General features: G+C 39.4%; 1 protein-coding gene across 1 annotated transcript in view; it reads right to left on the bottom strand.

The window, feature by feature from the left end:
* Positions 1-27,955, bottom strand: part of PCCA (propionyl-CoA carboxylase subunit alpha) — a 292,821-nt gene that overhangs the window by 99,343 nt on the left and 165,523 nt on the right. Inside the window, exon 19 of the mRNA XM_054381074.1 lies at positions 20,151-20,253. Within this exon, the coding sequence (XP_054237049.1) occupies positions 20,151-20,253 (103 nt within the window). The remainder of the gene's footprint in view (positions 1-20,150; positions 20,254-27,955) is intronic.

The following is a 27,955-nucleotide window of genomic DNA, read 5'->3' as shown; positions in this document are numbered from 1 at the left end:
GAAGGGGATGGTGAGTGTGATATGCACTTCACACTCAACAGGGTTTTTACTTTTATACATGCAAAGTGATGTACGGATGCTGACACTAGGCAGACAGACATTAGGCACCAGAAGAGTTCTTTCAGTGATAACGTTGCATCTCATCCTGGCATGGAGACAGCAAAGTCCACTACCTACAATGAAAAAATCATAATGGGCTTTCTTTTCATTGTCCTTCAGGAATCTGGGGACAACTGAAAAGAGACAACTTGGGTATGCTTTATCTAAGGTAGGCATTGTATATACCTCTCATTTAAAATTGTATTGTTCCCACAAGACACTGGATGTTGAACCACATCGGAAAAAGTTTGTTTCTGTGGCAAGAAACCTTGGGCAGGCTTTTCCTACAAGATGATCACACTTTTGATCCATGAAGGAACTAGTGTCAGACAATTAGTAGTTTCTCAATGAAGAGAAAGACTTTGGTATCATCAGAATCCTTTTACCAGTCTGCAACCAATGACCAATTAAAAGAACATTTAAATACTTTCTCATGCAATTAAAACCACTGATCACCTATAACCAATAAAACAGGTAACAAAATCATAAAGCTGGATGTACTATGAAGCTTCACTAACATTGCAAGAATTTTAGAGCTTTCCATGATCCTAAAACAAGCCATTTCATTGCATTAGATCTCATACTTAAATTGTCAATACACCACATCTGTAAAAGCCCCATATGCAACATAATGAAGAACAGTAAAACTATAACACACTTAAATTTACACAAACAAAACAAAAACCTCAAGCCCAGAACAAGAAAGAAGTTTATCCCATATCTAGTGTTGCAAAAATTACTTCTTTTAAAGTAAGATATACTTCAACCACCACTACTAGTTCAACAAACGCTTCTTATCCTTGGATGTATGCAATCAAAATAGAGATTATCTCCACCATTTTAAATAGAGGTGCCTTACACTGGAAAAACAAGAAAACGCATCCTAGTTTTCCGCAGCAGACTGCGTTAATGAGAAGGTCTCCACATAAGTTAAAAGATTGCATCCAACCCTGGGCAGAATTCCTATAGAACTGAAGCTCAAGGTTACCTAAAGCCAGGAGACTGTTTCCACAGAACAGATTTTCTTAGAAAGGCCAAAAGGTGCAACCAGGAAAAAAAGATAGAAAAGAATGCATAAAAGCACAATTCTCCCCATCTGAGATTAAATAGTACTCATACATTTAAGTATGCACTTATATACCTAAAGAATTTAAGATAAAACTGTGAATATACATGTAAAAATAATGCAATAAAGATCAGTGCAAAACATAGGCAGAAACAGAATGATCCCTGCCATTCCTTTATGGCAAATCATATTATATTTTTATCATCAACAAAAAATAATTGAAATTACTTAACATTTAGAAGAAGCCAGACAGCAGCATCATGCCCTAACGATCAACATATATGGAAACCATTCATTAAAAGAGTCCTGTCTAAATAACCCATTCCTTCACAGAATCATAGAACTGTTTTGCTTGAAAAAGACCTCCAAGATCGAGTCAAATCAAACAGTGCAACCCGAAATGGCTACTTGCATAGGTAAAGACCACCCATAGGTATGCACCAAGTAACAGATGGAAGCTCCTCCTAAGCTTTTCCTTAAGAGAAGGTCAGACAATAACAAATTCCATATAACTGCTACTTATGAAGAGGGTAAATATCCTAGTATTTACAATGTTCTTAAACTTGGAACAGACGTTTTATCTTTGTTAATGCTCCCTTAAATTAATTGTTTCTAAAAGGAAATACACACCAGTTAAATGAATGTGTCTAATTTTTTTGCTTACTAAAGGCTTAAAGCCTTTAGTGGGAGAGGACAACAGATTAATACATGGTGCCAACATTACAGGAGTCATTCAAAGTATAAAGGGCATTATGGAGAAAAAGATCAAGATACCTGTTAGGAAAGATGACAAATAGCATTGAAGACTGGCAAACTCAGCTGGAGATAAAGGGTACCTTACAGGTGAAAGGCTCAGATGTCTCTTTTCTTTCCATTGTTAATTAATCTTCTACGTGCTTTGCACAGATTGTTTTTTAATGCCATTACTTAATATGGAAAAGATTCAACATATTAAAATATACTTAGAGATTATCCCAAGTCATGAAACTACATCTAAATCTTATTACTTCCAAAGTTACCTGTGCTTTTTATTTATTCTTCAGACCTTCCTTAGGGATAAGGCCAAACAGCCAAACTTGCATTGAGCTTTCTTCAGTACTGGTGCCAGTGACAGGCACCACTGATACAGGTTCAGAGCTGAATGCAACACTGGCTAATGTTGTTTTAACACACACACAAAACCAAAACTAACAATAGCTTAATTGAAAAATCTGCCAAATTATGTAATGTGGATTTTAAAATATTAAATAAAAAAATGTTTTAAGATCTAATTAGGCCTAAATGAAAAAGAAAATACATTACCTGATTTTGAAGACAATAATATAACAAGTCAGCCCATGTTGGTTTTAAAGCTGATCTAGAGAAGATGAATAATATTTGCTTTAAAATTCTGATTTTAATTACTTAAATACTCTGGTAATCAGGAAAGCATACAACAGAGACAAAAATATAACCTAGAAGACCAAATGAGAATACATAGTCTGAATTCATTTAATCTGTTAATCATTTCAGCTAAGTGTACTGTAGATAAACTTGCTAAAATTATAAACTAATGCAGATCATTTAAAAACTTCAGCTGCAACATAAAAAACACCAAGCACATATCCAAAGAAAAAGCAAGGCAGATCTTGTAAAGCAAATTAATAGTTCCAAATGACTGAAAAATGTCAGTTGTCTCTAACATCAAATGTACCTCCTACTGTCACTTTCAAAATTGTTTTCCACCTAGTTTGGAAAGCATTACTAATGCTGAACTTTCTGGGGCACACCCTTAGCTATTGAAACAGCCTCTGCTGGGAATGTGAGCTGTTGAACAGAGTCAAAAGATCCCACTCAGTAATGCTCCTAAAAGCATTGATTCTTAAGGTCATCTAGCACTTCAGTTGTTTCAAGTGCATTTTTACAAAGCAAAATCGCATATTGGGATGGGATTTATGACATAAATTACAATAAAACAAGTAATGAGTATTCATACTACATAGGCTCAGCCTGACCAACTTTAAATCACATTTTGTTCACTTCGGATTGCAGATGTAGCCCACATCATGGGCCAATATGATTTAATCTCATCACGGGCTTTAGCTGGGTAGACTGACAGACAGGTTGATTGAGACTGACAATGACCATCCCTTGGCCCTTTCCCCTATTAACTCACTGATTTCAGAAAGTTTACCTTTGCTGAGGCCAGGAAAAATCCCTTAGCTGTTTAAGGGAGAGGGTCTATTTCCCTCCATTTTCTCTTAAGAGTCACTGCTGTTTTATTCAAAGGCATCCTATTCTGTCTGATTTTGTTCTTGGTCTGATTAACTAAACAAAAGAGGCCCAGGCTCTCAATTCCCTCAGATTTGGATACACTATCCATCCCTATCCTTCTCTTATTTTACTGATACTTAAACAACAAAACTGGTCTTCATTCTTGCTTATTGCCTATAAATGTTCATGGCCAGGTTGGATGGGGTTTGAGCAACCTGATCTAGTGAAAGATGTCCCTGTCCATGGCAGGGGAGGTAGACTACATGATCTCTAAAGGTTCTTTCCAAATCAAACCATTCTGCTTCTATTTCGTTGACTGGTCATCAATGTTGATTCCTTTGAGAGTTCGGATGATAAAAAAAAAAAAACTGAATTACTCAAAATGTGATTTCTTTATGAGTTAACTATATGAAAAACTCACCATCTTCAAAATACAGATGCAAGCTTAACCATATGCACTTTTCATTAAACTATTTCCCTCCTCTGCTATCAGCTAGGAGAAAATATTAAATTAAAACAGGATAAAGTCTGCATGCAAACTAGTCTGTCACCATTGAACAGCTGGGCTGCTCCAACAGTGACAAAGAGGTCACTGTGTGAAAATACTCAGCAATTACAGCAATAAAGGAAACAGCTGATAGAGGTTAGATGGTGGAAACAAGAGGGCATCCACAACAGAAAGATAAGGATGGAATGAAGACAGAAGGAGCACAGGAGGAGCAGAGGAAAAGCCTACCAAAAGGCTCAAGGAGGACAGAGCTGCAGTATGAGGGGGAAGGGAGGAGACTCAGGGCACTGTCGGACTCCTCCCAGCATCACACTATATATTCCACTTATTACTACTCAACTCAGATGAACTCTGTTTAGGCTGAACAGCCATTTAGAAGTGATTACAGAAAGGGGAAAATACAGAGATAAATATGTAGCCATTTCTGACAGAACAAGAATACATTTTTGGCCACATTACTAAATTCTCTGGATTCTTCTATGAACAGCTTCAATGTCTCCTTTATGATTCAGAACACAGGCTTGAAAACCTGCCTGGGAAGTGAAACAGTTGGAATGTACTAACTGCTTGAGACTTTGGATGTCTATTTTTTTTCAGAAAACTAAACCTGTATCTGTGTAGATCACCACACTTAACATTTTTCTTGAAAGCACCTCCTTGTATTTAACAAGTACCAGCACAGGGCTTCCCCTGAAATTGTGGGTTTGGTTTGCAAATAAACACCAAAACTAGTATCAGCCTAATAAGACTGTCATATCTGTAGTTTCAACACTTACTCCTCAGATTAAGCATACAAAGAAATAAGCAGCAGTATAAACAACAATACATAAACAATTTTTATATATAAAAGTGCCTACCATCATATTGAGAAACAGTATTTGGAACCAATCTGACCACAGGGTTAGTAACAGGAGTCAGCCTCTAAGTACCTCACAACTTCCGTTTCCAACCAAATTAAAAAACAAACAAACAAACAAACACAAAAACCCCCAAACACCAAACCCAAGAAAACAACAAAGAAACAAAAATTCAACAGAAATTGGACACTGAAGACATAAGAGCCTGTGACTGAAAAAGTAAGAGCCAGGATTTGAAAAATGACACATTAGTAACAGTGAGCAAAAAGAGGTAAACACACAGAAAGCGCAACCTTTGAGTGCTTGAGCATCATTGAAAAATGGGATCTGGAACAAAAATCAAATTCATGACCATTACTGTTCATTTCCATTACTGTGCCGTACAGAAAATGGCAGCCTTACCAGCAATTTTAAACTGATTCTCAAATCGCAGAATAGTTTGGGTAGGAAAGAATCTTAAAGATCATCTAGTTCCAAACCCCTGCCATGGGCAGGGGCACCTTCCACTAGACCACATTGCTGAAGGCCTCGTTCAACCTGGCCTTGAACACTTCCAGAGAAGGGGCATCCACAATGTCCCTGGACAACCTGTTGCAGTATCTCAACTCCCTCACTGTAAAGAATTTCTTCCTAATATCTAGTGTAAACCTACCCTCTTCCAGCTTGAAGCTTTTCCCCCTTGTCCTATCACAAGTTCTTGGAAAAAGTCCATCCCCAGCTTTTTTGTGGGCCCCCTTCAGGAACTGGAATCCATTACTGGATCCATGTGGATCCATTACTGAACAATATTCATTAATGAAACTAGTCTCCAAATTGTTCAGGTAGCCTTAGTGTGTGCTACTCAAGTCTTAGTCCACAGACAGAAGTATTGTTTTCCTCATCACATTTTTCACATTTCCCTTAGCACATAGAATTTCTCTCTTCCACGTTAGAGAAACATCCATTTATTTTCATCAATTTCTCATTATTTCACACCATCTACTAGAGCTGACACATCAACAGATCACAGTTTTTAAAGACTGTACTAAATAGATGATGGATGTATAACTGACACTGCAGAGTACTCTGCTCTGTAACTAAGTGTTCTGATAGCAGAGATCTCCCCAGCAGCTCTAAGTATTCAGCATTTCCATGAATGATTGTAGTTCAAAGTCTGAGGCCCAGAAAATGAAGACCATACAGAACTGACTGCATTTAGAAAGTAAGCATTCAAAGACTTGGCTAGCACCTTTGAAAGACTTTGACAGGGCCATGGACAGAAGTCAGCACACAATCCCCTTTAACCATAAGACTGACCCTTCTCTCTTCCTGCCCTCCCCTAGTGCATTATCTCTCTTTACATGTCTGTAACAAATGAAACAAAGGTCTATAGACAACAGTCCCCCATCACTACACAAACTACGTGAAACAAAACACAGGCCACAGCTGACCTATATAATGCACTGAGGGGATTCTTCATTTAGTCAGAGTTAACTGTATTGTAAAATACACACCTAACATCTGGCATTCCTTAAATCTAAGTGATTCTGGAACTGCAACAACCTTTGAAACACAGACTGGTGCATACAATATTACTCAAAATAATTCTAGAATTATGGAGCTATAGGTCTATTTTGGTTTCCAGTAGATTTCAGTTTATTGTATGTCCTTGAGATCTGTAGATTTTCTCTGGAAAATGAAATAAAGCACTGGCAGTAGATATGACTACTTAAACCAGGTTCCTCTTTTATTCTCTGTATAAGCCACAGAGTGATGTAATTCATTTTTAATAATTTAAAATCATTTCCCTCCTCTTACATTCAGAACAACCTTGTTCTCATTCTTAACCCTTTCAGTAACAGTGCCTTTATCCTGATCTCAAAAAGAAGTTATCAAAATGTGCTATCTGTGAGCTCCCCCTCTAAATCCCCACCACACACTCCTGAACTCAATGACTGGTCAGTATTAATCAAACTTAGTAAAATCCTTTTAAGTGTTATGAGAAAGAGAAGCTGCACAGAAAACAAAATTAGTGCCCCCATCAGCTTTTGAACAGACAAGGAAAATTTGGTTCTCACTCAGCAGCTGGGCTGGTCCTATATGCAAATAACTGCGCAGCAGACCCTCACCTGCTTTCTGACAGGACAAGTGGGGAACATGAAACTGTCTGTTTGCAAGCAGAGGACTTCAGAAAAGAAGATTACATAGTGAGAGGCAAATGGGGGAAATGGCTGGGTAAGGCTAGAGCCAGGAAGAAGTATTGCAGTGAGAGTTTCCTAGCAGACATGCAAGTCTCCTGGAGTGACTAATACGGACAAGTAAAGGGGACCCAAGACAACCCAGCAAACCAGCCAGTTCCACTAATGCCAGACTGCCCAGGGTCCACCACATCACACACGCTGATCAGCACGCCCTAGGTGGCACTATATAAGACAGGTGGGCCGGACTGCCCTACCTTTGGCAATGGGAAGAAACGGTGAATCTCTAGAGGCAAAACCAGCTCAGCTACATTGCTGGAAAGCAGAGAAAGTAGAGCCAGTAACATCAGCCTGTTTCTGCAGTCTAACTCCCCTTAGTCTAAAGGACATCATGGCCACAAAGCAGCCAGTGGGGAATAGACATAAGCAGAGTATCTGTCACCTTGCCTTAATTCCACTGATTTTCCTTAAACATCAACTATAGCAGTATCCACGTATCAGTCACTGAATATTTCCCACTGATCTATCAGACACCACTGCAGCTTTCATGATATTCTTCACTGTAGAGGTGTCATGACATGGCACATCACATGGAGCTGCAGGCACCAGCTTTGAACAAGTTTGTTCAGCCAGAAGCAGTATAGGTGAATTAACACAGCATTACCCAAACGAGGTTAGTCAGCACAGGTTCCTTTGTACTATGCCATGTAAATGTATCCTAAATGGGGAACAGCACTGAGTACAATGTCTCTGGTGACTATGATATATAAATAGGACTGTTATACATTGATGAGCCTGATCATTTGTACCTCTAATCTTAATTTTCATCCTTGGTGTCTTGGTTTTATTATAATCAAGAATCAAGAAGGTTGGAAGAGACCTCAAGGATCATCGAGTCCAACCTGTCACCCTACACCTCATGACTATCTAAACCATGGCACCAAGTGCCACGTCCAATCCCCTCTTGAACACCTCCAGGGATGGTGACTCCACCACCTCCTGGGCAGCACATTCCAATGGCCAACCACTCTCTCTGCGAAGAACTTTCTCCTCACCTCCAGCCTAAACCTCCCCTGGTGCAGCTTGAGACTGTGTCCTCTTGTTCTGCTGCTGGTTGCCTGGGAGAAGAGACCAACCCCCTCCTGGCTACAACCTCCCTTCAGGTAGTTGTAGACAGCAATGAGGTCTCCCCTGAGCCTCCTCTTCTCCAGGCTAAACAGTCCCAGCTCCCTCAGCCTCTCCTCATAGGGCTTGTGCTCAAGGCCTCTCACCAGCCTCGTTGCCCTTCTCTGGACATGCCCAGCAATTCAACATCTTTCCTAAACTGAGGGGCCCAGAACTGGACACAGTACTCAAGGTGTGGCTTAACCAGTGCTGTGTACAGGGGTACAATGACCTCCCTGCTCCTGCTGGCCACACTATGCCTGATGCAGGCCAGGATGCCATTGGCTCTCTTGGCCACCTGGGCACACTGCTGGCTCATGTTCAGGTGCCTGTCAACCAGTACCCCCAGGTCCCTTTCCACCTGGCTGCTCTCCAGCCACTCTGACCCCAGCCTGTAGCTCTGCATGGGGTTGTTGTGGCCGAAGTGCAGCACCCGGCACTTGGACTTGTTGAATGCCATCCTGTTGGACTCTGCCCATCTGTCCAGCCTGTCAAGGTCCCTCTGCAGAGCCCTTCTACCTTCTAACAGATCAACACCTGCTCCCAGCTTGGTGTCATCTGCAAATTTACTGATGATGGACTCAATCCCCTCATCCAGATCATCAATAAAGATATTGAACAGGATGGGGCCCAGCACTGATCCCTGGGGCACACCACTAGTGACAGGCTGCCAGCTGGATGTGGCACCATTCACCACCACTCTCTGGGCCCAGCCCTCCAGCCAGTTCCTAACCCAGCGCAGAGTGCTGCTGTCCAAGCCACAGGCTGACAGCTTGGCCAAGAGTTTGCTGTGGGGGACAGTGTCAAAGCCTTGCTGAAGTCCAGGTAGACTACATCCACAGCCTTTCCCACGTCCACCAGGCTGGTCACCTGATCATAGAAGGAGATCAGGTTGGTGAGGCAGGACCTGCCCTTCCTAAATCCATGTTGGCTGGGCCTGATTCCTTGGCCATCCTTCAGGTGCGCAGTGATTGCCCCCAAGACAATCTGCTCCATGATTTTCCCTGGCACTGAGGTCAGGCTGACAGGCCTGTAGTTCCCAGGTTCTTCTGTCCATCCCTTCTTGTGGATGGGTGTCACATTGGCCAGTTTCCAATCTTCTGGGACCTCTCCAGTGAGCCACGGCTGGTGGAAAATGATGGAGAGAGGCTCATCTGCCAGCTCTTTCAGCACCCTAGGATGAATCCCATCAGGTCCCATGGACTTGTGAATATCCAAGTGACTCAACAAGTCTCGAACTAATTCCACATGGATTTCAGGAGTACAACACTGCTCCTTGACCCCATCAACCAGCTCAGGAGGCCAGTTATCCTGAAGTCCTCCTGCCTTACTGTTGAAAATGGAGGCAAAGAAGGTATTTAGAATCTCAGCCTTCTCCTCATCCTTAGTTACAATGTTACCCTCCATGTCCAATAAAGAGTGGAGGCTCCTCTTGCCCCTCTTTTTAGCATTAATATATTTATAAAAATGGTTTTTGTTGTCTTTCACAGAAGCGGCCAGTTTAATTTCTAACTGTGCTTTTGCCTCTCTAATTTTTCTTCTACATGATCTAACAACATCCTTAAACATATCACTAGTTGCCTCCCCCCCTTTCCAAAGGCGATAAACCCTCTTTTTTTCCCTTAAATCCTTCAGGAGCTCCTTGCTCATTCAGGCCGGTCGTCTTCCCCGCCGGCTCATCTTACGGCATGTGGGAACTGCCAGTTCCTGTGCCTTTAAGAGCTCCTGTTTGAAGTAGGTCCAACCATCCTGGACCCCTTTCTTCTTAAGGGATGTTACCCAGGGAACTTTCTGAATAAGTTGCCTGAACAACCTGAAGTTTGCCCTCCGAAAGTCCAAAGTGAGGGTTCTGTTACTGCTCCTCCCTATTTCCCTGCATATTGAAAACTCCACTATCTCATGGTCGCTGCACCCTAGACAGCCTCTGACCATCACATCTCCCACCAGCCCTTCTCTATTTGAGAACAGCAGATCAAGCAGAGCCTTGCCCCTGGTAGGTTCACCTAAGAGCTGCATCAGGAAGTTGTCATCCATGCACTCTAGGAACCTTCTGGACTGTCTCCTCTCTGCTGAATTAAGTTCCCAGCAGATGTCTGGTAGGTTAAAGTCCCCCACAAGGACAAGGTCTGATGATCTTGAGACAGCTTCCAGCTGCTTATCGAATATCTCATCGGCCTCCTCATCCTGGTTGGGTGGTCTATCCTGCTTTCATTCAAATTCCTTACAAAGGAGCCTAATAGCCAGACATACTGCTCTTCCACTAGCCTCATATAGTCAGATTTCACAGATCTAACTTCTGCCAATAGCCAGCATTGATATTGAATGAACTCTCACGAACAAAGATATGTTTTCTTAATAATAACAGTTGTATAAACACAAGGTCTTCTCAGTTAAAGGGAAACCAACATCAAAAAGCAGTAAAACATGGAACCCTAAACTCCTCTTTCTTTGAAGAAACATGTTTGAAGCGAGGTGTTTCTAGTTATGGGTGAACAAAATGAGAATTCAGCTGCAACAAACGGACATCCAGTCTGTATGAAAGACTAATTAGATCCATCTGAAAAGCTGTGTCTAAAACTGCTTCACATATTTCAAAGGAAAGCTCTGCTAGTCTATCTTTTAAGAAGACTACTTCAAAACATTTAGTCACAGCTGACGCACACCTATCCACTACAAGCAGCAATATTTTTCATAAGCCATAAAAGCTACATTAAAGTAATGTTAATAGTCTGGCTTACTTAAAAATTAAATTAAAGGGGGAAAAAAAAGCAGCAAAGACATTGAGAGCTAAGAAAGCAACTCAAAGCAGCAATGACCTTATAGTTTCCCCTATGCCAAAGCATCAAGAGATCCCAAAGTAGAGTGTCATACTGAATATTAAATGTGCTCAGATTTGCTCTGAGAACAGAATTAAAGATGAAACACCATCCAGGAGCTGCCAAGTTAACTATGGCTTTTGCGGTAATAAGCCAGCCTCTTAACATCATATTAGCACGCTTTTAAATATAACTGTTGCTACTGCTGAACCAGCAGGAGGAGCTCACAATATTTTTTTTAATCTATTCATTCTACCAAATTAGGGGAGAGGGGGCTGTGAAGTTGGGGAGGGGGGAAGGGCACAGGGTTTGAGGGCTGCAAAGACTTGGTTGAGTTTTTTCTTCCCAGTTTTATTGGACAGACAATCAATAAGGTATATAGGTGACACTCTTGTGAGCACTGCTTTTAGAAACTAGAAAATAACTATATGAATATTGACTGCGGTGCATGGTACACAAATGAATTGAAGACGCCCCCCATTCCCCAGGGAGCTTTCGGTCTTATACCAAAAGACTACAGAAGGACTGCATTAAATGCTGTCATGCCAGAAACACCACTTCCTGGAAAAAGCAAATGTTATGTTATTGCTCCGTATCATTACAGAGAATTAATTTGCTTTTCAATCTGTTGTTCACTGAATTTCTGGAATCACTGGATCATAGCAAAACACAGTGTCCATTTCCATATCACAGGAATTCATCCTATGAAGCCAGCCACCTGTGTGGGTAAAATTCTTCATTAGGAAATTTAGAATTAATCATCGTAAAAACCAAACTCCTTCTTTGCCTTCTAAGAACTACACTTGAAAACAATGAAGTCTGATTCTAACGCAAGGAAAATAAATACCCAAACAGACCACACTTGCCTTTAAAATATTCCATATTTTAGCATTTCAAACCTTTTACTGAATTTTTTGAAACATTTTTTGTAGCCCATATGCTACTGCCAGACCATATACCATATATTCATAGGAGAACTACGAATCTCCAAAATCTACTATTACATGGCCGTGACATAAGAGGGGTGAGTATGTATTTAAAACTACGTAATTAATTTTCACATCATTAGTAATGTGTGAATAAACTAATCAGATACACAAACGCACACCAAAAATGTCTATAAAGCACACATGCACCTATTGTACCAGTTCTTTACACATGCTTACTGCTATAATAGTGTGGTATTAAAAAAAAAAAGGCAATTCAGATACTCTCTCCGTCTCTTTGTGCTTAGTACACCAGCACACATGACACAAGTACATACAAATACTATACGAGTATACTTAATACATACCTAAGCATTTTTACCTCTACCTCATCTAATGTGTTCCAGCATCTAAATTCTGTAAGAGACTCAAGGGAGCAGAGTGGAAACGCATGCCAGAAACACTGAGTTCACAACAAGATACTGAGGCCAAGGCCACTTTCATTTAAAAAACACAATGTCAGCATCTGTAGAAAGGTAGCAATTAAAGCACTTGCCCACAGAGTCAGAACACAAGGATCAATGCTCTCTTCAGATTGAAGGACTCAAGCACTTGCCTCCTAGGAGAAACTGTCCCCACCCTGTCAGGACAGGATGGGGCAGCCTCTACCCTTCCAGTAAATCAAATCTGCAACCATAAAGAAAACAATGCAGGATTCGTAAAGCCATAGAGTCAGTCAAAAAGTAGAAGCACTACTATAGCCCAGTGATAAGAGTAGTGCTTTGTGAGGGGGGGAAACTGTGGGTTCTGCTCTTGCCACAGGGCTACCTTATACATACTGCATTAAAATGCCATTATACACAACATATAAGTCTTACAAATAGAAAATGCTCTGAATTTGAACCTGAATTAACAGAGCAAAAATAGGAAACCAACCTCTAGAAATTCTATAACCACAACCTACAAAACTTGGTAATGAAGAGTTTAGTTCACTCAGCTGCGTGTGTACCAAGACATAGAATTTGTGTGCTACTCTGCAAGTGAAATATAAGCCACTTGGAAAAAGGCAGGAAAAGTTTTCTGCTTACAGTTGTAAAGATTATCTAACTGATCTGTCCCCTCCACACACGCACTTTCCTCTCATTCAAACTAATGTAGGGCATTGTAATAGAGATGTATTTTATTCCATACATGTAACGATCTAACATTCCAATATATAACTATACATAGTTAGAACTAGACTAACCAGGAAATCTTCGTTTACTGCTCCTGAGGTTGTATGTTAATTTGTATCTCTACTGGCTTGCTCTCTTATTAATTTCTACAAGTATTTGCTTTTCATCCCTATTAGCAGAACCCTCACATTTATTTCATATGCCAAATTAGTTACCTATCACATGCCCAAAGCATGCCAGAAATGTAAAATACTACTAAAAATAATTCTGCTATTTTACTGATTCTCTTAATATTATTACTTTTATACTGATAGGGCTGGGCAATGTTATTCTTCTACATGGAATATTGGAAAGGCATTTGTGTTAAAGGAATTTCATGTGGACTAAGTTTCCTTACACCAACTTTCTGTACCACTGTTTTGATTTCAGTCTTGAGAAGACTGAGAGGGGATCTCATCAATGTATATAAATATCTGAGGGGTGGGTGTCAAGTGGAGGGGGCCAGGCTCTTTTTGGTGGTTCACAGCGATAAGACAAGGAACAATGGATTCCATCTTGAACATAGAAAATTTCACCTCAGCATGAGGAGAAACTTCTTTACAGTGAGGGTCATGGAGCACCAGAACAGGCTGCCCAGGGAGGTTGCAGAGTCTCCTTCTCTGGAGACTTTCAAAACCCACCTGGATGCATTCCTGCGCAGACTCTCCTAAGTGATCCTGCTTTGGTAGGGAGGATGTACCCGATGATCTCTTGAGGTCCCTTCTAACCTCTGATATACTGTGATACTCCATGCTGATGATACAGGATATATTCAAATAATTATGACAGTAGTGCCTCAGATTTGTATTTTTATCCTCTCATTGATGTATTAACACAAGGGTTTTCTCTTGCAAATACTAAGAATCACACAGGCTAATTTTCCACCTACACTAATATCTAATAAACTCTTTACTTCTCATTAAAAAGGTAGGGGGGAAACCTTAGTTTTTTCCCTTAAAATTATTAAAAAACATTTCTTTCTTTCTCATTGGCCTGAACCAGCTTCGTAAATTTTTCATGTCTGAACTATATTTGTTTGCCCTTAAATTTGAATTTAGGAAGTGAGCCAGTATTTTGTGAAAATGGTAGCCCATTCTAGTAGCAATCTAAAAAAAGTTAATTAAGCTTTCTCTACTCCTCTTACTCAGCATTTGACCCATACAGGTCCCTCTGGAAACATATCAAATTTCCATTTGCTCAAAGTAACTTCTGAACTATCTCACCTTACACTTTAAAAAAAAAAAAAAAAAAAAACAACAACAAAAAACCCCCCACAACCAACAACCAACTTTCATTCACCACAGCTTCAATGATAAGAAGCTACTTTATAACTGAAGCCATCTGGAAATTCTTTGTCAGCTGAACAGATGAGAAGATGAGGCTAAGAGGCCTGGGAAGGTATGCATCTATTATAGAGATGAAGAAACCTAAGAGAAATGGCTGTTTTCAGACAGGAAAAAGGAGAATGACAACAATTAATTGCAGAGGAGTCAGCCATATTGACAATAAAAAATTCTCAAGACAGACAATTCCTTCTATTACAGAGGATTACTTTACTACAGTATCAGAAAATGCATTATGCCAAAAAGGTTTTCAAGAACGTAGTTTGCTGCATAAAACACAACTACAAATTCCCTGTTGAACTAAAATTGGGTCCTTCAACCTATGCACTGAGCAATGAACTTCAAACAAAAAGAAGCATGACTTCACCTCCTAAAGCATAATTATAATTGTTGTTGGTATTCACTATTTGAGCCTTTGGATTCATCCATCGGTTTTGTGAAAGCAGAGATGTAGACAAAAATTGAGATGACCCCTTCTTTTTGTACCACCTCCTGTACAAATATATTTATACAAATGATTCTTTAGGTGTCTAATTTGAGTGGCATTCATAACAGAAAAATAAAATTATAAACATGAAGAGATTGCACTACAGTCACAACTACTTACTTTTCATTCTTTTGTTGAAAGGAATTATGCAGTGGTTGCTCCAATAAACTGGAATGTATTATTGGATGCCTTGTCCAATGCATTTATGTTCTCCCTTGCTTAAGCCACTTACATTCTTTACTATTATTTTCATTATACATTTCAAGTGTATTACATACATGAAATCTGTCCACACTGGAGAAAGTTGGGTTCATGGCTGTCTGTAATACCCACATCGGTGGCTATGGGGCTGCTCACAACGTGGCTGAGGACAGCTCCCATCCAGCACACCATTAGCAAAGGCAGCCCACACTGACTGTAAGCAGCCAGCAGTGGAAGTGTACAAATAGGCAACAAAGCCACCACACCATATGTATCCAGGGCAACCTTGGTGGCTGACATTTGGTTTTGAAGGGTCAGTTTAATACAGCACAGGGAAATCACATCGCTACTGGGTTTGCTCAACATATGCAGGATCCCATTTGCTTTTGTCTCCCCCACTCACTGGTACTTTGCAGAACACTTGAGCTTTGAACAGGAAAAAAAACAGACTCCAACCTTCATCAGCAAAACTGGAGTCTTTGTAGTAATGAAATCATAAACTAAGCACATTTCATAGCCATAGACTGGCAATCAAAAATGGCAAGATGAAAGATTCCTCTCTGAAACTGAACAAAACAAAGGATTCCAGAGTTGGTGGTAGGATTCTTCCAGGATGTTTGTTGCTGTTTTACATTAGTCTCATTCTTCCTTCAAATTCTGTTTTAGCAGTAATCTTGATTGCAAGATCTTTAACTCCATTGATGAAAGAAATAAGAATACTAATCAAACTCAGAATCTGATCATCTGTCCTCCAAAGAACTAAATGGATATGTCTGAGAAGAGGTTAACTCAAAGATTTTTCTAGCAATTAATAGATTGAACAAATAAAGAAAAATAATAAATTACATTTACATTAATTTAGTTGGCAATGTTTTGGTACATAGCAAGCAGATGTCAGAAAAGCTGTTAATTTTAATTCTCAAATCAGGTCCTTAGAATCTTTGAATTGCCAAAGTGTTTGTTATGTTGATAGGGTCTCACCAGAAACAACTGTCTGATACTGAAAATTCTAGTACATTAATTCTGTACAAACCTAACTATTAGCATATATGTTGCTGGCTTTAGAATAACAACAGAGCTAAATTCTATTTTATAAGAAAAAAAATATCAAATTAGGATTCACAAAAGTTTTTAACCTCTACTGTAACCAAAAAAAAACCCTTAATATTTTTGTTTGCACTGCTTCAGGCAAACAGTACTGCTCACACCTAAGCACTTATCTTTTAAGTCCTTCAGTTCAGGGAAGCAAGGCCTCTAATGTGGCCTAATACCAGTTTGCATCAAGAACCTCTGCTTACAAATAAAGTGGTTAAAAACAGATGGTTACAAAACTCAAAATCCTGAAAAATAAAGAGCAGCAAAGAGCAGTTAACACTGCCCAATTCATTAAGATTCTCATGATAAAGGAAGAAAAGCACAGATGACCCACAGACCAAGATGCTGACGAATGATCTGCTTGCAAACAGCAGGAACCATGGAGAAGCCTGCTGCTCACACTCCCTGCACAGAGAGCAAAGCACTGCACACTGTGAGGTGGTGAGGTTTCGGCTGGAGAGAGTAAAAGAGTTAAGGAAAAAAGAAAGGAGCCAGTGTTGGAAGAGTCCCAGTGGTAAACAAAGTAAATCAGGATGCGAACACTGCTGCTGCAATGCACAGTTTGCAGCAGGAGTAAACTTCAGAAGGGGAATGTGAAGGTGGCCCTCCCACTGGGCTATCTAACTGCACCACAGATTCAGCTATCTTTGTCACAAGCCACAAGGGGACACAACCCACAAAGTCAGAACCCCTTGTCACACCAACTTAATAGCAAAAAGTAAATGCAGAAGTTCAAAAAGTGAGGCTTGTGTTTCTGACAGCAAAGTTAATAAAGAAAGCTTTGAATTTCCCTTTTATTTAACTCATGGCATGTTACACCTCCTAATCAGAAACAAGATTTCTTTCCTAGTCTTTGGCTTTTCTTTGAACTCTTAAGGCAACTGTTTTTCCCTTATAAAGCTTTGAATAATAATTCAGAAGATTTTTGACTGTGCTGTATTTACTATATTCTCTTGTCTGCAGTACAATCATAGGAGAGTCACAGCAAAAAGAAAATTATTAATAAAGATTAACACATCCTTTGTATTTATCCAATAAAAATGATGAAAAATACGTGTAACTCTAAACAACCTTGTTATTCAAAAACAGTTAACCTGGTTATTAAAAACCCAGAAGTTAATTTTAATACACTACACCTTAGGGTTTACCTGATCACAGTGAAATTCATCTAACAAGATTTGTTTCACCAGTTAAAGAGTTTTCCAAACAAATAAATAAGGAATTCACTTTTCTCAAGTATACAGCGTGGTAAGAGCAGAATCAGACTGCAAAAGCTTCTGTTCCAAGTCCCTCTGGCCCAAACTTTACAGCATGCAGCCTGTCCTATCTGGCACCTCTACTTCCTCCCCATTGCTGGCACCTCTACTTCCTCCCCATCCCTTCACCCATGACACTGGCGAGTACCCAGCTCCCCACGGGTATTCCTGCCTCCTTACCTAGCAATGGAAGGTAACAGCAGTAGCATACTGTAGGGATGGAAGGACACAAGTAGGAACCTTTGCATTTGTTACTGTTTGGATACCAAACCAAAGGACTAGAAATCACACTCCGTGCATGCCTTGTTAAACCGAGCTTAGAGTAACTGTAATGCTTATGCCGCCACAAGACATCGCAACTGTGCAGCAGTCCCATTAAAACTGAGAGATAGGTTTGGCCTGTGAAATGGATCGAATGATTTTCTACATATTAAAATGATAGACCAGCAGCAATAGCATTACATGTTCAGCATCTTTTCTCAGAGTTCATACCTCCTGGAGAACACAGTGTTGTTTACAACTTGGCTGCTCAGCTGCCAGTCGAATCTAGGACTAACTCATATACAAGCTTATATGGTCAGTTACCTTCTCAATCAATAAAGACAAAAGCATAAAAGGGTGGTCAGGCCCCTTCCATCTGTGAACTTTCTCAGTGTCATTTAAAGACATAGTTTTATTGAATTATGTAAGCAATGCAAGAGAACTCCTGGGTAACTACATGAAACTGAAATAAATCTCCCAAAAAACACATGTGCACATATGCACATTGATGCTTGTCTGTGTCATCAGTTGTGCTAAACAAAACTCCTCCTTCAGGGAGGTCCAGCTATGGGAATCGTATTTTTGAGCTCACAGCAGAAAGGCCTATGCAACACCCACAGTAACCAGCAGTATCCCTGTATTATCCTCACAGCAGCAGGTAGCTCCAGGCTGACCACTACTAGGTAGTGATGTTACATTAAAAAGGGAAAAAGGCTGGGGGCAATGACTGCTACTGGGACAGGCTCTCTGTCACACAAACCAGCACCAGACCAACTCTAAATTGGGGTGAAATCAGGGAGAGGTGTTTTGCGGTTGGAGGAATAGGTTGTATTCAAGTTCACAGGATGCCAGTAAAGGCAGTTAATTCAGTAAAAAGCTGCCTGCAGAAACGGCCTTCGCTCCTGAAGCACCCTTTCACAAGCAGGCTGAGTATCACTACCATTGTGCAATGCTATGTGGCAGGTACTGAGCAAAGAGTTGTTCAAGATCTCAAGGAGCTCTTTCTAAAATAAACACTACAACTAAAATGACCACCATCTTCCCCACTGCAAGCAGCACACCTGCAAGAAAACTTTGAAAGCTGCTAACCACAGTGACTCATCTTCATGTCCTTTTTATGGTGTAGCTATGATTCACATGAAACAGAAAATATTCCTGCTCTCTAGTCATATGTTCCCATTCACAATGTGACAGTGGTAAAGGCAGTATTAAAATGGAATATTGCTTAGCATCTTCTTGCCCCAGTTAGGCTAACAAAAAGATGTTTTTTCAAAAAGCATCAGGTTTTCATCACCTCAGTTCACAACAGTAAAAAGAACCATCTAAAAAGATGACCTTTTTCAACAATCATGTCTTTTATACTGAAATTTCAGTAGAGGAAAGCAAAAATGGATCACTGAGACAATACTGTCTTCATTATATGGAACATTAGTTTAAGTGTCTCTTTTCAAAGAAATCCCATATCTCTGAATGCAACATAGATGTGAACATTACAACTACACAAATAAAGTCATGGAGCAGATGTTGAAGTTTCCTCAATGAAGACACACAAGAAGAACAAACAGCGGTCAGAGGTAAACTAGAGGGATCCTAGGATTCCTCATAGTCCTGCTTTTCAATGATTCTAAGAAAAACTGACTTCTTTAGACACTTCTGAAAACTTTTGTAAGAGTCAACTGTTCATTAAATAAACCCAAATATTTAAATTAAAAAAAAATATGTAGAATTACCATTGCAGACTGTAAAAGTAGCTCTTTCCACAAGTCTACCTTCTCAGTAGAACCAGCTTCCATCTTGGCACTGCCATTTCTCTGCTGTTGTGGTCAGTCTTTCTCCCCCTCATGCTAACAGCATTAAATGTTTAAGTAATTATCTTAGAATATTTGTCAAAACAGTTGTTCATACACACTCATCTGAAGTGACCAAGGCACATCTTTAAACACTGGCATTTTAATATAAACACATACAGTTTTGCCACTGATGTGCTGAATATAGCCCCATGCCAGTACGATTACATATTCAACTCACTCAGTTCTTTGATTTACTTTTTAATCACTAACTTAAGCGAATGTAATTTTTGTTGATATTTCACTTTTTTTCCTCACTCTTACATACCTACAATGGAACATAAGACTTTATTTCTAAACAAGACAAGACACTAAACAGAGTTGTTAATTAGAAAACTAATTTAATAAACTAGTAGATACAAAAATATTCCACAGGCATGAGTAGAAAAAAATATCTTTGTACATTAGTACTAGATAAATAAGATTGAGAGTCTTCTTTTGTAATTCACAGCAACGCCTAACAAAGACAAAACACACATCTATGTTTGGTCACTGAACAGACAGAGAATTTTAGTAGGTGTGAAGGATAATATACACTGACTCAACACATCAAGTTTCTTGAAAAACGAGCTGAACTTACAGAAAATGATGAGGCATCCTTTGAAACTGCAACTGGGTAAATTCCATCTCCTAGACGCACAGAGAGCTCCCAGCTACTTCTCTTTGATTTAGCAATAGGAATTCTAAAAAAAAGTAACAAACAGAAGAAGAATTTTTAACTGAGATTTCATGAGTCTTCCTTTTTAACCAGGAGTGCTTGCCACATAGGATATAAAGTACTATCAATCCATAGACACGGTTGGAGAACATATTTGAAGGGAAGAAAAAAACCAGGACAAACAAACGAAACCCTACCAACCCTAAATATAATTTTCTGTCAAATGGCATATTAAGAGGAAAATACACTCTAATACACACTGAATACACTGACGAAGTTATAGGAGGCTTTTGAATACAGCCAGTGCTTGCAGCAAAATTAGCTCAAATAGGATAAAAAGCAGATGAGAAAATGGGTTGGCAGAATAGCAACAGTGATAGCTGGAGTATTCTTTTTCAGGACAAAATATAATTACCATTTTGTTAATCTCATTCTTAGAAAACCTTTGTTAAAGGCCAATTATAGACAAAGGATTCAGCCAAACAAGTAATACAAGTAATTCTATAATTAATATATATTTTAGAGTATTTCATCCACAAAGGCCTTCAAGCAAACTGGGAAAAAATTATATATCATCACAGCCCACATGCAGGATTATACCCGTTCCTGCAGCATACTGTGGCTGCGCCAGTTATCAGGTAACAAAAGAAACATGAATCTTTTCAACTTTAGCATAAAGAAGCACACCTGACAGCAAAAGAATGAGGCCTGAGTCTCCACTCTTGGAAATTCAGAGTAAAGCAAGTAATTTTCAGCTATTTTATTTAAATATATATTTGATTTCAGTCTCCTCATCCTAATATCTCAAGTCTCTTCTACTCTATTGTAATGATTGGCATCCAAAGATATGCTACAATTTTTCTGATGAGTGGTATTAGCATCAGCAACCACCATGTAGCCTAAAGAGACGTTACAATGGTGAAATGTGAAGTCTATTAAAACAAAGACACATTATGTTGGTACAGCTTTTCTTACACACTGACTCCACTGAATCCACAGAGGTAAGTTCATCACCTTTAGGCCTCTTCTAAAGGTCTCTGCTATAATGTCCATGCATTGTACATTACAGAGCTCACCACACCATTTTACTGCAGCCTTCAGAGTCTTAAAACTTGGAAAGAAATTTTTGCATTATGCAAAATGCCTCCTCCTGAGAATGTGAATCACATCCACCCAAAGGCAGTGCTCAGGTTCCCCCACCACCTGCCCAGGTGCTTCTCCCCGCAGAAACAACAGGGAGAAGCACCTATGAGGCCTCCAAATATAACAGGAGGAGAAATTATTTGCCTAAATGAAGGATAACACATGGACTTGATAAGGATTTTGACAATTACTTCAAGACTGGGGTTTTAGACCCCTTGAATCTAAAGCAAGTTCAGGTACCTAATCAGGTAAGGAGTTTCAAAAAATGAAACACTATTTATATATTAGCTAGACAAATAGATACATAGTTATCATTAGTTACTTCTGGATCCAAGCCAAGTATGGCCTACACCAGATTTCACCAAACATCTTAGCTAATTTCTAACTATCACTACCCGCAAAGTTCATGAAAAATAACCTGTTCCCATACCAATGATGCCAAGTGTTACCTTTTGCATTTGATATACAGTAACAATTGTCAAAACAACAAATCTGAGGAAATATCTATGGCTTACTGGGTGCAATGACATTTCTCAGCACCTTAGTCTTGAAATTCCTGCATGTCACCAAAATATCTAGACTGGCTGATAGGAAACGCAACAGACACAGGAGTTCCTGTGGAGTTCCTCTGGAACAGGAATTTCCTGCACAGGTATCAGGCAGCAAAGCTGAGAGATGTTTTCATTGCACTTCCTGGCATCAGAGCACCAGTATGGAAGAATGTAGACAGGGTGCTGGCAGAGCCTGGCTAAATTCTCCATAGTAGTCCAATGCAATAGCCAACAGGATTTACTAGTTTATAGAAATGTCATATTTCTTGCATGGTAAGACCTCATCTCAAACACAGCTGAGTAGATTCGCTTCACTGGTGGCATGAGATTCTTTACAACCCTGCTGGCGTGGCCCTGCTTCATATTGCATTTGACTGGAAGTGACCTCATGAATTTGGCTGCTAGCCATCAAAGGAAAGACAGTCTTGTTCTCCAGCAGGGATTATTTTTGTTCAGCCCTGTCTTGCTGAGCTTTGTCAAGTGTATCTCCAAACAGGATGCATGCCTCTTGAAAGGCATGACTATGATCACTGCTTTGCCTGGGTTTCAAACAACCACAAAGGCATGTAATTCCTCTCTCTGCACCACTGGTGGTCAGGAGGGCAAGGTCCAGAGCTGCATCCAATACCAAGTACATGGCAAGTTGTACCTTCCTCTGGAATTGCTAGATCCATTTGCACAGGGACATTTTTCAGCTTTGCTTATCAAACACCTGTGGCTTTGTAAACATAACCTACAGTTACACTGATAAGACAGATACATTAGCTCATTAAAGTCCTTCTTTTTGTTCATTAAATCCAGTTCCTCTCAAAGAAATTATCTTGCAGCAGACTCCATTTTGATGAGATTCAGAATTGGTTTTGCTCATATGAGTAAGGATCACAAAGTCCAAGTATAAGAATCCAAGTTTCTTGGATATGTAAAGGAAGTTGCTCAAGTCTGTGAACTACTTTAGAAAGGCAAAAGTTTCTATCAGACTTCTGATAGGTTTTTTTTGTTGTTGTTTTGTGGGGGTTTTGTTTGTTGTTGTTTTGGGGGGGGTTGGGGGTGGAGGGTTAAATGTTTGAGAAGTCCCTGTGCATGGGAAATAATCTTTGTATTTGCGCAAGGTTACTTCCTTAGCTGAGAGCTCTTCTAAATTCTCCAAAGGGAAAACATCTGGACTTCTGGATATGTTGTCAACTAGTTCATGGAAAACTCCCCAAACTTCTTGCTGTTATCAAAAATGCAGAACTTGTAAAGTCTGACATATTATATTTACAGAAAAAAAACATGGAAAGAAAAAATTACATTTTTATGATCACAAAAGACAAAAAAATGTAAGGTACTTCCTCTCCAACTCTGGATTCAGAATCCATGCAGTATGTCTTTCCCAGGGTTCAACACGCTCTCTCTTCTCCCAGTTTTGGCAAATGACATGCCATCAAAAACAGCGCTTCTTTTAAATATAAAGACCACTGGCTGTAGGAAGAAATGCAGGTTTAGCAGCCAGATGCCTGTCAGGTGAATTGAAAGCAGGGACACACAGAAGTGTGCACTGTTGTCCTTTGCCAGGGGTATTGCACACAAAGGGAAGGAGAGAGTAAAGGCAGCACCGCAGCTGCAACAACAGGAGGTGGGTGGAGAAGGGTGTTAGAAACTCCCTTCGAACAGAAACAGGCAGTTTTGAACCTCTCTACTCCTATTGCCTTCTATTGGGAAGTATCACAAGTCATAGGGCACAGATGAAGCACTCGGTGATGGCCTGGCTCTAAGACATAAAGGTACTACTCTAAAACACTGAAGTTACAAAGCCAGGCAGATGGTGTGCAAAGAAAACCAGGAGTGTTTCCCTGCTTAGTTGTTTATTTCCTACCTCTGTCACTGTTTGTTCAACTACAGATGATGTCATGCTCCCACAATTTATTTCATACATTGCACAGTATATTAGGCCCCTTTGACCCCAACTGTCATGAAAGAAAGAGAGGGAGATATTTTATAATAACATGGCAATTACAGCCCCTGCTTTCTTTGCAAGTTTTCAGTAAGGAAAGCAGACAACTTCTAAAAACTTTAGATCGACACACACTCACTGTGCTCACGGAAAACAGACACCAGTTAAACTATTATCTGTTCTGGTCAAAACCAAGTAACAAAAGAAGACAGACATTCACAAAAGCAAGTCAAGTAATAACTGTGCCCCAGCCCATCCATTTTGATTGTCAACAACCAATCAGATAGAAGGAACTCAATAAAACTACAATTTTCTGCAGTTTGTGGCAAACAAACTCCCCTCTTCTGATTAATGTTGATGATGTAATGAACTATGATAAACATCGCCAGCTCCTAAAGCATCAGGAAATTGAGTATAGATTCTTTTTTTACTTCCAATTCAAAATGTGACCTCCAGCATGAGGGGAGAGAGAGAAACTTAAAAATTCTCTTCTGATATTTTGGTCCATAATACTTTATGTAAACACATAGAAATCCCAAACTATCACAATAAATTCTCCAATACGACACTCCATAAACCTGTTTTTCAATTGTGCAATTACCTATTCAGCAGTTAAATAAAAGTGAAATATTGACTTAAAACAATGTTAATGGTCAAAGAATCATTAAGAAATCCTTCATCATAACTTTCACAGCAGGTGGCCTGTAAAATGATCAAGAATAATGTGCTGGATTCTGTAGCCACCAAGGTCAGTTTCTGCATACAAATCTTTGCAGGGGGAGAAAAAAAGACCTTCAGAAAGTGGGCCATTCATCTGAACCAAGTTCAGAGAATTTCCAGCACTGTGAAAAGATATGTTATGCAAGCACATAGATGTATTCAGTGGGGGTAGACTGAAGCAGCTACATGGAGACTACAAAGGAGCCCTCCCATGGCTCATGAATAAGTCGAGGAAATGATCAGAAAAAAATGGAGAGATGTTTAGACAGATGGCCCACTTAAAATGCCTGGGACAGGGCATAAGCAATTTTAATGAAACTTTAGATCTACCATATAAATTGTTTCTTATTTTTTCTGCCCTCCCCCCCCAAAAAAAACCTCAAGAAAGGCAAATAGAAATTTAACAATTCAAACAGGATTTTATGTTATGATGTAAAAAATTAAAAAGGGACGTAAACCTCACACTTTTAAGCATTGTTGATTTAATAAGTTCATATACAAAGAAATATCCTTCACAGAACCTTGAACTATCAGATGAATATAAAAAAGCAGGGAATGGATAGATTAGAAGAATTCTAAACAGAAATGTACTGCCAAACAAAACAAAAATCTAAGCTTTACTATCTAAGTACTTTCAACACTTTCCAACATAAAAGTTCATTGTTGCACAGAAAAGATAAAAGCAGCACTTTCACAGGATTATTTTAAGAACTAAAAATTATGTGAAAGGAACTTAAGAATCTGGGAATATTTTATTCAGCAATTTGAAGTATTTTTCTGCATCTATTCACACACAATTTCTACAAATATTCAGATTGATATGTCTATACATACCATATGCACTTTTACATAAAAGTGGATTTTCTTTCTTTCTGCGTTATGCATGCATACGTATATATATACCCTTTTCACCAAAAGTATGAAAATACACCATCATTACAGTAAATTACAGTTCTGCATATGGCATACAAAATAATAACCTCTACTAGCCTGTGTGCCAGCTGATCAGACAAAGGCTAAAAGAATTACTCAATGGTTATGTCAAAACCGGTTTTACATTACATATTCTTACATATTGTATTTAGATCAATAACAAATATGCATCTTTATAGACATGTATTCTGTTTCAATAGTCACCACAGGGAAAAAAACCAAATTACACGGAAGGTAAAGCATAAACTAAAAAGCTCTGCTTTAAAAGGATGCTGTGGAGTGCACTGTGCTTTGATTCAAAACTGTGTACATCTGGATGCTTCCCTTTCCTTTAACAGAAGCCTTTTGGGTGATTTGCATTGACATAAGGGCCTGTAATCCAGTGCTCAATGAAAACCTCCAGTGCCTTCATCAGAACCTCAGATCAAGGCTAAATAAAGAAACTCTTATAAATCTTGGGTGAATTTAGCTACTCAGATCTGTGTAGCTCAACACCTTTCATCATCATTTAACTGAGAAGCAACCCTGCAGGCAATCTGAGCCCACCCTGGCTCACCCTCTTCCACTCAAAGTCTCAAAGCATGCAGTAGTTTGGTCCCACCAAGAGAGTCACCCTAAGCAGGCTGCTCCTCTGCCAAAGCTGTTTCCATAGCCTTGAGGAGAATGTGCTCCAAAGTATGCAGGCAAACATCAACAATTCTAAGCCTCTTGGGAAATCTTTTATGGCTCTGTTAGCTTTAACTCTATCAGGAAATGGAAGTAGAATGCTAGCACCCATCTTCTTGTAGCAAATTCATGCTTGCAGTGCATATGTCCAGAGAAAGAAACACCCCAGTTATCAACCTCCTCTGGCCTGTTCACATCTAACTTCCATCACTCAAGAAAGAACTAGGGCCTAGGTAGGCATTAGGTGACTCAGACTCATCGTGCTAACTTGCTGATGGCTAGAAGGAACAAGAGATAGAGATGCAAGGTATGCAGCTTTGTAGCCAGATGGTGCATCATCTGAGGTAAAGTTTGGTCCTACACCAAGAAATTTTTATGCACTTTGCATTTAACAAACTGGATGAAACACAAAGCAATCCTGGGATTTGCAAGTACAGCCCAAGACCTCTCCATTTCAGGGGAGGGTGAGACTGCTCCTCCTTCAGCCAATGCCAGCATACATTGACAATTACAAATAAATAAATGTAAAACGTGATATCTGAAACTCATTTCCTCATCTGTGACATGTCAGAGCCTAGTTTAGCATTTAGTTTCTCTTGGAAAAAGAAAACACCACAAGCAGTAATGTTGGATAAGAGATGTTCCTCCTTGTCACACTGCAAGCATTTGTGAAATGAGAAGCAAGGAAGATTCAAATTATGTCTTCCCAAGTACAGAGAAAAGACATTTATTTTCTATATAATTCACAAGTCTGTTCTTCTGATCCGTCCTTTCAAACCATCTGTCCTAAATCAGCAAAACTATTTACCAAAGAACCAACTACTTGCAAGCAGGTGTCTTTAATCAGCTCAGTCAACAACACTGACTTGTGTGTGCTGACAGTTGCTACAGAGAGAAAAATCTGTTCATCGTCAAAAATATTTGGGACTATTTCTTCTTCACTGAAGTACTTAATTTCATTATTTTGTTTCTCTCTTACCACCTTTTACTTTTAATAAGGGTTTACTCTGGGCAGTTGGAAAAACTAATAATAACAACACAAAAGGAAAATTACAAACTTTTTCTGTACAGTTTGACTGTATTTCCTTAAACAAGGAAACTTATTAATCCTCTTATTATGCAGATATTTAGTAATAACCTCAAAGTAATTATCTCATTTCAATGCTCAGAATCACTGTGATGCAGTAGGGAGGACTAGAGCCTCACTAAGTAGCAGTTCTGTCCTTCCATATAACATGATGGTATTGGGATGCAGCTGTTTGCTGGGCAGTCTGCTTCATGCACCCCCTCCATTCAAGAAATGGCTGCACCCAGTAATAATTAATGTGACATTTCTCATTTTGCATGAACTTTAGAATATTGTGGGTTTCCTGTGCACGATAAAAGCAGGCAGTAAGAAATCTCCAACCTACTAATACGAAAACAGAGATGAAATGATTAAAAGATTGCCTGCTTATAGGTTTGATAATAGTCATTCAGGTTTATATCTACACATGACTACTTTCCATACTCAAATTAGTTTTTAAACATCCAGGCAAACTCCCTGTTAGGCTTGCTGTACTCATCCCAATGGCAAATTCTGCCTAACTTGTAGCCTACTAATCTCAAACTAAATTGCCACTAACTGTTGTAAACCTGAATTTAAAACACATTTGCTACTTTAATCTGTCATCCTTTTTGCAGAATTTAGAATTTCACTCACTCTCTTTTTCAGGAGATGTTCTGGAGAATATGGTACCTTGGATGTAATCAAGACAACATACAATGGCTGTGAGAACATC

The sequence above is a fragment of the Indicator indicator genome, chromosome 1, assembly GCF_027791375.1.
Source record: "Indicator indicator isolate 239-I01 chromosome 1, UM_Iind_1.1, whole genome shotgun sequence".
In the NCBI taxonomy this organism is placed as follows: Eukaryota; Metazoa; Chordata; class Aves; order Piciformes; family Indicatoridae; genus Indicator; species Indicator indicator.
This window is presented reverse-complemented; position numbering and strand designations above follow the sequence as displayed.